At 39.0% G+C, this 15,426-nt stretch overlaps 1 protein-coding gene across 3 annotated transcripts in view; it reads left to right on the top strand.

Annotated features, from left to right (window-relative positions):
* NAALADL2 (N-acetylated alpha-linked acidic dipeptidase like 2) overlaps positions 1-15,426 on the top strand; it is a 395,312-nt gene that overhangs the window by 172,766 nt on the left and 207,120 nt on the right. For all 3 annotated transcript variants that reach the window (XM_063167294.1, XM_063167293.1, XM_063167295.1), the window contains one exon: positions 9,897-10,398. In XM_063167294.1, the coding sequence (XP_063023364.1) occupies positions 9,905-10,398 (494 nt within the window). In that variant the 5' untranslated portion in view covers positions 9,897-9,904. The remainder of the gene's footprint in view (positions 1-9,896; positions 10,399-15,426) is intronic.

The following is a 15,426-nucleotide window of genomic DNA, read 5'->3' as shown; positions in this document are numbered from 1 at the left end:
GAAAGAAAGGGAGTGCAATGGCATACATTTGTGTTTATATTGAACCCTTTAGCTCTGATTGAATGCTTGATGAGAGTTCAGCTTAAGAATGAGGTGACTTGATCTGTTCTTGGCAGCAGTCCTGCTTTGTGTGGGAGGTTGGAGCAGGTGACCCTGTGAGGTCCCTGCCAGCCAACATTTTCATGATTCTGTGAATTGTCAACTTTTCAGAGTAACTTTCCAGAATTGATTCCAGTATTGTAATTGATGTATCATCCCACTTTTAAAGAGGCTGTAACAAGTTGTGCTATGACATGAATATAGACATGTTCTGGTTTATAACTGAAAGCAGGGACAGAAGGTTTAGTCTTCTCCTAGCACTGTTCCTTGGGGTATTTTGGATTAATGGTGCTTTTTAAAGAAAATTGGAGAGGAAGCAATTGTACATATTAAGCCAGTAAGCAAAGTATGCTCTGTGACTGATCATCCACAGCTGCTTTCCTGTGGCATTTGTTATTTAACATTTTTTGCTGTCGGCAGATTGTCATTTTCCGATTGCCGTTACTTTGTTGAAAGGTCCCAAACATCACTTGATGTCCTGCCCAAGGTGTGTACCTAGGCCTCCGGCATCTCCCAGGATCATCAGCCCACATTTATCTGGTGGTATAGAGCTGAATTAGCAGAAACCATCAGCCCTTCTGTTGATGCACTGTTCCCACTTTAGCAGGGAATTGCTGCAATACCTCTAAGCATCAGTTGCATGGTTTTATAGCCTTCTTCAGCTCAGTGTGCTAAGCTATATGTTTCTTGAATATGTCCTCTTTGTTCTTGTCATAATGCACACTTTGCTTCTCTTCAACTGCTAATGTCTCTAAATCAAAAGTTCTACAGCATAAACAATTTAAGCTGTAATAGCTATGCACAACCCTGGCCAAGTATAAAGAAGGTTTATGAGAAGTTTTTTCCTCTACAGTCGCTGATCTGGTTTTCTTTTAGATTATAAGGTGTGTATCATGCTCTTCTCTAAGTGGTCAAGAAGTGTTATGGTTGTTTTTTAAGAAATTATTTCTTGAGAAATGTGTATAGACTAACAGTATTAATAAGTTCAGTCTACTGGCAGTCTGTGATAAGTTGTGCATAGATGGAAGTTTGACTGTCAACTTGAGTGTGTCAAAAATTACCAGATCAGGTTGAGACTGAAAATTAAGGTAGTCTTTAGGATAATGGACTTACCCAGTTTATTTCTTGCAATGCCCTCATCTCCATACAGCAGAGCAAGGCTGAGAGATTTCCCTAAATAATGATTGGGAGACCATCAGAGAGAGGCTGAAGATTAAACCACAGGCTAAGCAGCTGTGTCTGTTCTCCCAAGGATGTGGTCACGCTTGGGTAGGACTTGGCTGAAAACACCATCAGATCTGGCTGCTTTTGTGGCTTAGTTCCACAAGGGCTTAAGAGAAAGCGTGAAATTCTTCTGGAGAGCTACTGACAGCACATACATTACTGATATGTGAAGCTCTACGTGTAGATGTAGTTCATCACAGATCTTAAAGCTGTGGCGGAACTGCCAGAAGATAGGTGTGCAGATGAAATGCAGAAAGAAGAAGGGGTGCTTCCTTTAATTTTTATCCTCAGGAATCCACTGAGGATTCCTTTGTTGACCTGAACTAACACATCTCAGATTTTCTTTGTAAGAGAAATCATAAACTCATTTCAGCGTGTAGACATTGGCGGACTCAGGATGCTGAATGTCACACCATATTGACTATGTGTGAAAAAACACGTTCTGATAAATTCACAGGAATTGTACACCATGCAAAATTACACCTCCAGGCAGACTCAAATGACCAAACTCTGACATTTCTCAAACTTGACAGCTTATTTCAGAGGAGATTTAGGAAAAAAAAGGTCAAAGGACACCAAACATATTACTGCTCTACTCCGCCTATAGCTATAGCAACACTAAATCTTCTGATATTACATCTTGGGGCAAATGAAGGCTTTCTCATTTAGGCCCTGGAAGCAGGAGTAAACAAGGCTTAGGAAGAACAGCTGAGGGAGATGGTGTTTGGAGAAAAGGAGGCTTAGGTTTAGGCTTATCTTCTCTACAACTCCCTGAAAGGAGGTTCAGCCAGGTGGGGTTGGTCTTTTCTCTCAGATAACAAGTGGTGAGACAGGAAGAATTGGCTTTAAGCTGTACCAGAGAGGGTTTAGATTGGATGCAAGGAATCTTTCTTCACTGAAAGCCGTGGCACAGCTGCCCAGGGCAGTGGTGGAGTCACCACCCCTGGATGTATTTAAAACCTGTGTGACTGTGGCACTTGGGGACACGGTGTCGAGGTGGCCTTGGCAGTGCTGGGTGAATGGCTGGGCTGGGTGACCTTAGAGGTCTCTTCCAATCTAACCAAGGCTGTGATTCTGACATTGTATGGATCATAGGCAGGGTTGTCGCAGCCTGATGGCTCCAGCAATGTCCCCTGGCCTTGCCAGGAGCAGTCTTGGGGCTGATGATGCTCTGAATTGCATCCTGACAGGAGCCTGCGCTGTCCCTGTGCCTCACAGGTGTGCAGGGGACACCAGTGTGCTTTACAAACACGGGCTCATCTCGGGTTGCCACAGCAACATCACTCCGTGTACTTGAGCTTTAACATTTGAGAGTTCACCCAGAAAATAAATTCGGCGTGATTATGAAGTACACTCGCTTGTTTTCTGAATTCTTTGGATACAGATCGTTGGAAAGAGCAGAAAATTATGTTACTGCCTTACTGTTTTCTACCATAAACCATGCACTGAATCATTAAAGCTGTCATCTATCAAAATATAGTAAAATTCCAATAAAGCTAAATTGTAAATGTTGCCATCGTCAGCTCCATAATATATTATTTTTAAGGGCTCCCTGTCATTGTTGAACTTGATAAAAACTGAGTAAAACCCCACTGAGCAAGAAATGAGAAAAAAATCTAGAAAATGTAGTCTTGAAGTAAGGATTTAATTTTTTAATACAAGTACTGACCTATTTTTCTACAGCAAGTTAGAATAGCACAGGATGGTGACAGCAGGAACATTTTCATGTGTGTCTATCAGTATTTTGAATATATCATTTAAAGTCTGGTTTTATCAAAAAAATTACTCTTGGCATGAGACATTAGGGCTTCATATTTCCTCTGTATCTCTCATTTCCATGTGAAATATTGCTAATAGGAAGATTAGGAAGATTTGTCTTCTGTAACCAGCTAAGTCTGAGAAATTGATCCCAAACTCTGAAAACTGGAGCACTTGGAACAGATTGCATGCAAAGAGTGTGGAGTCTCCTTCACTGGAGATGCCCCAGAACCATCTGGGTGCAATCTTGTGCTGTGTCCTCTGGGGTGACCCTGCTGGGGCAGCAGGGTTCGACCAGTTTTAGATGAAATTGTATCCCAAAAGGTCATCAGCTTGTTTGTGGGTTGTAGTTTCTTTTTTTGGTTGGTTTAGTTTGGTTGTTTTTCTTTCCCTAAACAGAATGTGTTTTAAACAGATTGTTTAAAATCAGGAAAGGACTTGATGCCTAGGATGAGGCCACATTCCTGTTTTTCTTGTTTGTAGCTCATCCATAAAAGCGACCTTTTGATTTTGGTTTTCTTTCGTTTGTTTTTATTGTTAGTTGGCTGGTTAGTTATAGTGTTGGTTTTTTGTGGTTTTTTTTGTTGTTTCCAAGATACGAGTTGAAACCACACAGCATTTTACAATGTTGGTTTGCATCTTTTGAAGTATAGCAGACTTCCACTAGCACATTTTATTACAATGTAGTAGCTTGTAAATGTACAGTTTCAAAATATTCAAAGTTAAAATTACTTAATTTTTAAAATAATAATTTAAATAGGATTGACTGTAATTAAAAAGAGTTTGAAAAATATTAAAGTGAAATGTGCCCAATCTGAAGACTGGCAACGTAAAAATTTCCGAAGCAGAAATGAGTCATATAAAATTAACTTTCTTAAGAACTGCTATGGCCTGTTAGTGCAGCTATTGCTGTCAGCATTTTCAAGTTAAACACCATTCACAATGATTTTCTTTCACATCAAATTCAACTATAAGTTTAAATGCAAATGCCCCAATAATAGTTTTTGTCCTGGTAAAGCTTTGTATTTTATTTCTTTCAGAGGCAATTATAATGTCTGGGGGAATGAAATGCAAAATATATTATTGATAAAACCTTGAAGTTGGAAAAACATATCTGTGCAGGCAGACTGGGTAACAGGTTAGTGTACAGAGAGTCTTTGTGAGGAAAAATGGGAGAAGGGAAAGACTGACATTTTGGAAGAAGAGCTTTGGGTGGGATGGGCAGGAGCTCTGGCAGGGTTTTGTGAAGGTAAATGGTGGGGAGGTGTTTTGGGCAGCAGGTGTGCAATTGAACAGAGATGTGGGACAGAATTTCTTCCCCTTACACCCAGTTTAAGAACAAAGTGTAAACGCACATACACAACACATCCCAACTAGCCCTGGAAGTCCTGATTGTCCATCTACTTCTTGGCTTTTAGAAACAATGAAATCCTACCCAATGCCTTTCTCAAGGAGAAGGATCCGAGTGTTGATTGCAGTGGAAAAATGAGTGATTAATTCATGAACTAAGAAACTGGGGTGTGTGTGTTTGTGTCTTCTCTCTCCTTGTTTGGCGTTGTCATCCTGATGTTTGCAAATGAGCAAAAAGGAGTGAACAGTGAGAGAACTGAGCAGTTCCCACCCTAATGGGAGGAAAGAGCTGTCCTGGAAGCAAAGCAAAGGCAGCAGCCCAGCACATCCCACAAGGAATGCACAGGCTCTACCAGAGCCATTTATAGTGATCTGATTACACCACAGTATTAATAAACCCCCTCGGCAGACTCTGCATCTATCACAGATGCTGTTAGCTCCTATAAAGTCAGTAAATATATCTTGAGTTTTGTTTCAGGCAAATAGGTGTTTGTAAACTAAACATGTTTGAGAATGGGAAAAATCTGTGTTGGTAATACATGCCCAGCATATTAGAGACCAGCTAAGGCTGCCTTTTGTTACCTGGCCTACTGTGGAAGAAGAAGCTTTCTGCAATCTTTCTGTGAGTCCCAGAAATTCAGAGATTCTAAAAAGGCAGCAGGCAAATATATCCATGTACCTGTGCACATCTGGATGGCCCAGGATATTACAGCTCAGGTGCTGATGCATTTGATTGTAGGCAGATTAATTCCTGCTCCAGCTGGGCATCATCCTGCACAAGTCTCATCAATCAGGGTGCACCACAGCCCCTGTTCCTATCATTTGGTCATCCTTTGTGTTGATATCAATGGTATCCTGGTCCACATGGCTGTTTGGGTTATAATAAAATCAATGAGAGATTTTGAAGAGGTTAGACACTCTATCATTTATTTGTGCAAAAGAACTTACTAATGAAGAGACAACTTTAGACTCAACTAAGCTGTGTTTTACAGACCTCTCTCCAGTCTGATCTCTCTGTTGTTTTTGCTACAACACTTCTCAGTCTTTCAAGTTGCACTCATCTTCCGTGAAATGTGAACAACTGGTGAGTTTTGTCATTTGTTTTTATCTGCTGGCTCTATGGAGTGACAAGGTCCTTAACTGTCCTGCTGTAACTGAACTGCTTGCCAAGCCCATATCCCAAAGGTGAGGGAAGGGAGAAATTATTACTGCACAGAATTAAGGCAGCGGTGATGGAAATATCACATTATTATTTTTGAATTACAGAGCAGTGTAACGTTGCTGTTGACAAGGACATAATAATCTCTTCTGCAAACAAGTTTTGTCAGGGATTTATAACTCTGAAGAAATTTGTCTAGGCCTGAAACTTGGCATCATGTCATTTAACAAAGTACTAATTTGTTGTCATACATACTTTTAAGCCTTGCAAGTGCAGAGGGTGTTGAGCTCCATGATAAGCACAGCTGTTGGCCCTTTAAACAGGTGATATTCCATCTACTTTGGGGTTTCCCCAGGCACGAAAAGATTACAAGGACTTAGAGGAAAAGCACTCCGTATAGAAGATATTGAGAAGAAAATAAAAAGGAAAGACCCCTTCATAATGAGATGATCCAACAGCCCTGGAATTTTGGATTTATGACTGTACAAAGAGGCCCCAGTGCCTTTAGGAGAATTCCTGGGTGAATTTTGCCTTTTCAGTGGTCTCAGAAGGGCTCTCTGTGGGCAGCCCATTAACACTTGCCAACACTTCCTGCTGGGCATGAGCCTGCTAATTGTCTCAGCTGTTTATGAGCTGCATTTAACAACTATGGCACCAGTCACAAACAATTTACAGTGCTATGCTCATATTGCTTTTTCCTTGTTGGTTTCATAAAATGTTCATGTAAACTCACTTTTCTGTTATGGAGGTATTGGAGGGTGACCTCTAATGAAGATCATATTCTATAGTTTCCAAAAGCTTTGCTGATAAGGGATTGAAGCAGGGAAAGTTGTCAAGAAGAGTTTCTGGTGGTTCCATAACAAGATGTTCCTATCAGGCAGGATGTAAATGTGTTATTTTTAAGGTCAAAGCACAGGCAGAGAGTTTTGAAATGGGCTCGTTAAGGCAACAACAATCTGATAAAGCTGACTCTGATGATTTCTTGTGTGTAGTTAATTGAAAGGATATTCAGCTTTGGTTTGATACCTCTCTATAAACATTCTCCCCACAAACCAGTGGAAGTGTAGAAATGTACATCAGCTTTATTGGTCATCAGCTTGGCTCTGTCCAGTGTTCCAGAGTTTATGATCCCCTTTGCTGTCCCTATAGAGTGGCTTTAAAGCTCACTTGGTGCATATTCAGACTTCTGGCATTTTGCAGTTGCTCTTTTATCTTCATAATAAAACATGTATTTAACAACAATTAAATGTTGAAACAGCTTGCTGGCAGATGGGGTGAATTTTCTATCTCCTGAAGTTTTCAAAAATGTCTTTCAAAAATATGTTCATTTTATGGTCTGTGTTATAGAGAAGTCTGAACTAGAGTATTGTAGTGTTTTTTTCTTGACTTCATTTTCTTCTGTATTTCTATTGTCTTTTTCTTTCACAATTCACTATTACTGTGAATATGTAGTGTTTTCTTTCTCCTTCCAGTTCCAAGCCAAAACTACATTTAATAAATAATGTTTAAGTTATGCCTACTTCCTTAACTAGCTAAATATCAAATACTGAATAGAACAGGTAATACAGATTGGTGTGTGCCTTAAGAACCAGGAGACCCTTTGTAAAATTACTTTTGGAATGGTTAAATGCAGTGCAGGTCCTGATCTCAGATACTTCAAGGTGAGTTGTGCTGTGTCCTTAGACTGGAACAATGAGCTTAGAAATATTAGAGGGAAAAGTGAAGTGAACAACTGCAGCTACTCTTGCATTCTTTGCATTCTTTAACTAAGGGACATGTGTTGCTAATAAGATCCCACACTCCAAAGACTGGTCTCAAATATAAAACTGAATTGAATATTGATTTTTTTATTTTAGGTCATTTAGCTGCTTGCGTGTTTGTTGCTTTGTTTGTTTTTTGTTTTTTTTCCCTGAAGTGAGGAAACTGGTTTTGGTGCTCTGAATGAAAATTGAATTACTGAGATGTTAAGCTGTGGAAAGGGGTTACTACTCATTTGCATAATAACCATTTCAAGAAATTTCATATGAATTTTTATTATGCATTTATATGTAGATTTAAATAACCTTTATTAATACACTCCATTGAACAATAACACAATTTTTTTCGTATCATAAATACAGGGAAAACTTAACTACCACAGATAGGCAATGGTCAACATTTATAAGCTCAGCAAGATTAATATTTGCCATGAAACTCCATCTGAAAAACTTCCTTAATTCTGGTTTATGGCTAGTACTGTAGTAATCTGCCAAGGGTTTACCTATTTGCCTAAACCATTTGTTAAATGACTTCAGGAATTCTAGAGCCAAAATTACCTGTTTATGAAATGCAGTGATGATTTGCTTTGCTTTAAAGGACAAAACATCAGTCTTTAATTTCTAATAAAAAGCGATATTAAGTGGAGTTGGAAAGATGAGGTTGTTGGGCAGGTGATATTACCTAGCAATGATCTCTGTCACTGATGGTTTGCAAGTTAATCCTTCCACTAACAGAAGAGGAGACAGAGTGAAAGGGCAGATAAATAGCTTGAAAATGAGTTATCTCAATTTTCTAAAGAGTATTAATACGTGGTTTGATGTCCCCTTGGCGCTTGGCAGGAAGCTCAGTGCAGCAGGCATCATTTCTGGGGCTGGCATTATTAAATATCTTCCTGAACAACCTGGATGGAGAGGCAGAGTGCTCCCTTGGGAGACCTCCAGGTCATTCACAGCCATGGGGATTGTGGTGCTGAAGTTCAGAGGATTTTTCACAAACCTGAGGGCTGGGGTAACAAACTCCACAGAGGGCAGCCACAGCAGCTTTGCAGCTGTTTGACTTTGCTGGACTCTGCTGGAATTTAAAGACTAAATTTGCAGTCGTTATTTAAATAAATAATGCAGGCTTTCCCGCTAATTTAAGAGGCTTTAGCTCAGCTCACTCTAAACTCTGTTGCTCCCACTGCCTCTGGAGGGGTTTGGGCTGCAGGGGGAGAATTGATTTGCAGAGGGACTGGGATGGTGACTTGGAACATGTGGGGTCTCTTGGCTGTCCCCAGGCTGCCTGACATTTATAGGTGAGGGATATTTATATGGCTGTAGGGGGAAAATAGGCACTGTAAATTGGTATTGTATAGAGGCAGATAGCCTTTCAGGGGACAATAGGCTGTTTCATTATATTGGAGCTTGCAAGCAGTTTGCTCTCTTCAGAGAGCTTCAAAAAGCTGAATTCCACTTTGCCATTACAGTGGGTTCCTCTGTTATGTGGTAATGTTATTTGGAGGTGAATCTTAGGGAGTGAAAATGCCTTAAAACATAAAAATGGAGTGGTAATGTAGTGTTGTAGGTGTCAGTCTAGTGTTCATCACTATGAGAGGTTTCATATCTTTATCTTCATTTAATTCTAATTGAGAAGTGAGTCTCATGTTTGAAAAGCCCTAAATTACAGATGCTTATGTGTTGGAATGGCTATTGTCAGAGTGTGGGGGAAAAGGCACCCTGTTGTTGCAGTCTGTCAAAGATGATTTGTTGAAAATTGACTTTGAGTGTTTGTGCTGGAGGTCAGAGTTCCCTGTAGAGGGCTTCTACTTCATAGAAATATCTAGAAGTGCTACAGTTATGCCTTGCTATTAAAAGAATTATTTTGTTACAAATACTTACCTGGAAGGGCTTTTGATTCATTAAAATGGGAAAAATAAGTGGAGTAAAACAGCTGGGACAATTTCTAAGTAAATTCATCAGTCATTCCAGAACTATGCATTTAAAATACCTATGAATAATAGAATGCTCCATCTAAATGGAAGCCTTTTATTGATATGTAAGTACAGTGTCACCCTGAAGTTTCTTTTTTAATTTATAATTTCCATATGTTTAGAATCAGATCAGGCAATTCATATTATTTCCAGCTTTTCAACTTTATATTAGCAGCATTATTTTGTATGGTGTGTGAAATGAAATTGTTGCACACAGTTGTTAAGCTTTAAAATTACTTTCAGGTAACAAATAATTGTTTTGGAAACTCTGAGCCTTCACTCAATTTTTTAATATTATCTTGAGGACTGACAAAATAATTGGATAATTTCAGTGCTTTGCCATTGGCACTTTTAAATTCCTTTTATTCATATTGTTACAATATATTTCCCATGATGATGTTCATGGGACTGCTGATCTGACAAAAGACGGGACAATGGAAGTGGGGAGAGTGAAATATTGAGAACCCAGTTTTTGCGCTTTATTGTCTGATTGGTTCTTTCAGGTTTACAAAGAATGAATAAATTGTTTAGGTGTGCATGTAGAAACAAACATTTTGGTTTTAAATTTTGTTTTAATAGATAAAAAGATGGCCTATCACAAAGTGAATGCAGACCAGAGAGCACAGGGGCACTCTCCATACCTGGACAACGATGAGCTCCAAGCCACAGCGTTGGACCTGGAGTGGGACATGGAGAAAGAGCTGGAGGAGCCTGGCTTTGACCATTTCCGACTGGACAGCGCAGCCCAGCACCACCTGGGCAACTCCCAGAGCCCTGACCTCGACCTGGAGCCCATCCAGCCTTCCTCTTCCCCAAAGGGGAGATTCCAGAGGCTCCAGGAAGACCCTGACTACATCTCCCACTACACCAGACAGGCACCAAAGAGCAACCGCTGCGGCTTTTTTCGGATACTGAAAATATTTTGCACTGCTTTGATTTTATTTATTTTTGGAGTTGTGATAGGATATTATGCACGCAAGAAATGCCCTTCTCCCCCAACATCTCAAGAACCAAATAATCCTCAGATCTACCATGAAATTCTCAAGGAAATCAAAGCTGAAAATATTCAACGGATTTACAGGTACGTACCTTGGCAGGTTTTTTGTCTAAATGCTCTCAGGTGCCACTGTTAAGTCTTCACCTGATTTTTTAAATGTGGAATCTTACTTACAAACCCTGACTTTTTTTTTAATGTTCAATTTTATAAAGACACTTGGGAGATGTTCATAAGCATGTACAAAATTCATTTTTTAATAATGCAAATTTCTGCTAATCATAATGTTTTGCTTTATTAATGTTCTATTGCTAAATATATTATTATCTTTAATGTAAAGGAATTGAAAAACACAGATAATTCAAATTGAATGGAAATACATACAAATACAATAGAGCAGCTGTCCTAGATCCAGCTGAGTTCCAAATAACACTATTGAAAAGCAAGGTTGATATGATGTTTTGCAATATTTGGTGCTTTAAAAAAAAAAAACCTATCTAATTTATGTCACATAATTGAACTCTGGGTTTTTTTGGTTTTTTTTGTCTCTATATGGTAAATTAAACCTTTATTCTCTGTGGGTTTCGGATGGAAAAATTGACCTTTGCACTCTGAAAGATGGTGATTTGTTTTTGTTGGGTTTTTTTTCTTTATTACCTGTTTTAAGAATGCAAGTTTTTTTAAAATACCTGGGTTTGATTTTATTATTTTTTCAATGTGGAATTCTTTCACTTCTTTGACAGTCTGTATAACATGTTTGTGTCATAGTATAATCACTTTTCTGTAACAGCGAGTGTGGAAGAAAATAGGTTTTCCTGCCAACTTTTGAAATTTACTTCTATATGGGGAGGGGAGATGAGCTTACTTTTGGCTTCTGGAATGCAAAGTTCCTTTTTCATGTTAAAGGTAGTGAATTGCAGATTTTTTGATCAGTATCAGTTCAGAAGCAGCAGAACTCCCATACCTGAAGTTAGAAAAGTTTGTTGTCATGGTTATCCAAAGAGATGTTACCTAGTAGATCAGAAATACATCAGAAATAACCACATGGTTGTTCTAGTAATATTTGTATTTTATCATATTTACTAAGCCAAGTCTTAAATCCTGTGGGTAATACCATGTTTTGAGCCAACACTGTTACTAAATGCAAGAGAAAAAGGAAATACAAAGGGTTTCACGTCAGTTTTTGTGTACTGAACTGATTCTACTTCATACAAATCTAATTATTTTTAGATGGAAAAGGGTTTAGGTCATGAAAAATGTTGATTTTTAATGTAAAAAGATAACTTCTTTGTCTTTCAGAGTGTAAATTGAACTGAATTCTGTTATTAGGCTTCATCACAACCAAAGTATTGGAGTAAGCTAAGCCCCAAGATTGGGTATTACACAAATTACAGCAAATTGCTGACATGTCTGTCAGACTCAGGATAATACTTCAGTACTTTGTGTTTGGGGAATGGGAATCTCTCGCCATTCTACTACTTCAAAGGGTTGTTTAAAACCATCCCTTTTCAAACCCTTTATCACTTGTCAAATGATTTCAGCTTGCTGTTAAGACACTAGTGAGAATCTGGATTTTGGGTAAAATGAATTATATAAATACTTTGAAACTTAAAAAACTTCACTAGTTGCCATCCTGTAACATAATTCTTAATACTTGTTTGGGTTTTTTTACCTATTTAATAGTATGAATTCAGTAAAAGCAGTCAAATATTAATTCAGCTACCTATCAATTCTGTATATAAATATATAATCAATGCTTTTAGCATGCTGCATTACCCACATGGTTTTCCTAACCCAGCATTTTGGTCTGAGACAGCTTTTAGCGCATGTTGTGTTCAGTTGCTTTCCCTCAACATCTGATTAGCAGGAGTCAGAGGGACTGCAATGAAACATGGGTGTGTGGGGGAATAAAATTGGGAGGACAATGGGAATAAAAATTGGGGGAAAATTGGGAAAAAATAGGAAAAAATTGGGGAGAACTGGGGGAAAATGGGAATAAAATGGGAGAAAAAGGGGGAAAAATTCCCTTATGTGGACTTTGCCCCACCCACAATTCCCTTATTTGGGTGTAGCCCCGCACACATTTCCTTATCTGGGATTTAGCCATGCCCACATTTCTTTATTTGGGATTTATCCATGCCCAGATTTCCTTATTTGGGATTTAGCTCTTCCCACATTTCCTTTTTTAGGATTTAGCCGTGCCCACATTTCCTTATTTGGACTTAGCTCTGCCCACATTTCCTTATTTGGTATTTAGCCACACCCACACTTCTATTTTGGGCTTTAGCCATGCCCACACTTCCTTATTTGAGCTTAGCCCACCCACATTTCCTTGTTTGGGCTTAGCCATGCCCACATTTCCTTATTTGGGCTTAGCCCACCCACATTTCCTTATTAAGGGTTTAGCCATGCCCACATTTCCTTATTTGGGATCTAGCTATGCCCACAATTCCTTTTTTGGACTTAGCTCTGCCCACACTTCCTTATTTGGTATTTAGCCACACCCACACTTTCTTTTTTTGGGATTTATCCATGCCCACATTTCCTTATTTGGGCTTAGCCATGCCCACATTTCCTTATTTGGGCTTAGCCCACCCACATTTCCTTATTAAGGTTTTAGCCATGCCCACATTTCCTTATTTGAGATCTAGCCATGCCCACATTTCCTTATTTGGACTTAGCTCTGCCCACACTTCCTTATTTGGGATTTATCCATGCCCACATTTCCTTATATGGGATTTATCCATGCCCACATTTCCTTATTTGGACTTAGCTCTGCCCATATTTCCTTATTTAGGATTTAGCCATACCCACATTTCCTTATTTGGGATTTAGCCTCACCCACCTTTCCTTATTTGGGAAAAATAAGAATAAAAGAAGAGGAAAATGGGAATAAAATTGGGCGGACAATGGGAATAAAAATGGGGGGAAAATAGGAAAAAAATAGCAAAAAAAATGTGGAGAGTTGGGGGTAAATGGGAATAAAATAGGAGAACAAGGGGGAAAAATTCCCTTATGTGGACTTTGCCCCACGCACAAGTCCCTTATTTGGGTGTAGCCCTGCCCACATTTTGTTATTTGGGATTTAGCCATGCACACATTTCTTTATTTGGGATTTATCCATGCCCACATTTCTTTATTTGGGATTAAGCCATGCCAACATTTCCTTTTTTGGGATTTAGCCATGTCTGCATATCCTTATTTGGTGTTTATCCATGCCCACATTTGCTTATTTGGGATTTAGCCATGCCCACATTTCCTTATTTGGGCTTAGCCCACCCACATTTCCTTATTTGGACTTAGCTCTGCCCACATTTCCTTCTTTGGGCTTGGCCCTGCCCACATTCCCTTATTTGAGATTTAGCCTCACCCACCTTTCCTTATTTGGGAAAAATAAGAATAAAAGAAGAGGACAATGGGAATAAAATTGGGAGGACAATGGGAATAAAAATTGGGGGAAAATTGGGAAAAAAATAGGAAAAAAAATAGAAAAAAAAGTGGGGAGAATTGGGGGGAAATGGGAATAAAATGGGAGAAAAAGGGGGGGAAAATTCCCTTATGTGGACTTTGCCCCACCCACAGTTCCCTTATTTGGGTGTAGCCCCGCCCACATTTCCTTATCTGGGATTTAGCCATGCCCACATTTCTTTATTTGGGATTTATCCATGCCCACATTTCCTTATTTGGGAAAACTAAGAATAAAATAAGAGGAGAATAGGAATAAAATTGGGAGGAAAATGGGAATAAAAATTGGAAAAAAAAAATTGGAATTAAAATTGGGAAAAAATTGGAATAAAATGAAGAAAAATTAGGAATAAAATTGAGGGGAAAAATTAGGAATAAAATTGAGGGGGAAAATGAGGGAAAATTGGGGAAAAAATGGGATTTTTTGAGGGAAAAATGGGATTTTTTTGAGAAAAAAGATATTTTTGGGAGGGTAGAATGTGGGGAAAACTGGGAAAAAATGGGGTAAATTTGGTAAGAAACAGGGAAAATACTGGGGAAAAATGAGGGGGGGAAATTGGAATAAAATGCAAAGAATTTAGGGGGAAAATGGAGAACAAATAACATATGTTGCTTGGGTAAAAGAAAAAAAAAAAGCCCAAACCTGATAAAATCAATATATGTTATTTGAAAACTTCCTTCAATAAAATACTTTGAGTTATGAGGAATAAGTGGCAGCTGCTTAGCTTGCAATTTCTAAATGTTACTGAGCATGACATTAATTTAATTTTCGTTGTTTACTCCTTAGATCAGGCTCAGATGTTATGGGAGTTTGCTAACAGTCCTGTGAAGGAATTAGGAGGGGAAAAAACCAAACTGTTTAAAGAGACACAGAGGTGCCAATCATAGTGCTGGAGCAGACATCAGCTTAATGTGCTTGAAGGTCTAGGGTGGGAGCTTTCTGTTGGGGTGAAATCTGTTTGTGGTCAGATGAAGCTTTGAGGAATTAATCCTTTGCACCTGTAAAGAGGTGGCAAAAATGCTCCAGGGAATTTGCATTGGTTTTGTTTAGATTAGGACTGGGTTCTGTGTGAGTTGAATGAAGCCTGTATACCAATCTCTGCTGGGAGTGGGAGTGGTTGAGTCTTCATCCTTGGAGGGATTTAAAGGACATGTAGATGTGGCATTTAGGAACATAATTTAATCACCTTGCCACTCAGCTGCTGGCTTAATGGTTAGACTCCATCTTACAGGTGTTTTTCAACCTGAACAATTCTGTGATGGTGTAGGATATCTGCAGTTTGTGTTCATGGGTTGCTGAATTGGGATATTAAGATTCTCCACTGGAGGCTCCTCCTGGTGGGCTCCTCTTTAGTCAGTCCCATCCTGGCTGTCTGCATCATCCCAGCTCCATGATAAGGTTGTTTATGTTTTTTTCCCCCAGCAGACATACTAGAAATCATTAGGTAAGAAAACTCAGTGTGTTGGCTTTTATTCCTTCAACTTCGCACCTTGTTTCCTTTGAAATGGGAATGCTACAGGATTTCTGTGCAATTCAGCATAGTTGTAATTACTGGTTTTGGCCAAGTCGCTTAATCAATGGTACAACCTAAATCAACATTATCTCTGCGAGCCTTTTTGGACACCTCTGCCCCTGTGAGGGGGTGCTTG

Source organism: Melospiza melodia, chromosome 12, assembly GCF_035770615.1.
Source record: "Melospiza melodia melodia isolate bMelMel2 chromosome 12, bMelMel2.pri, whole genome shotgun sequence".
Taxonomy (NCBI): Eukaryota; Metazoa; Chordata; class Aves; order Passeriformes; family Passerellidae; genus Melospiza; species Melospiza melodia.
Note: the sequence above shows the minus strand (reverse complement) of the source record. Positions and strands in the feature narration are given on the sequence as shown.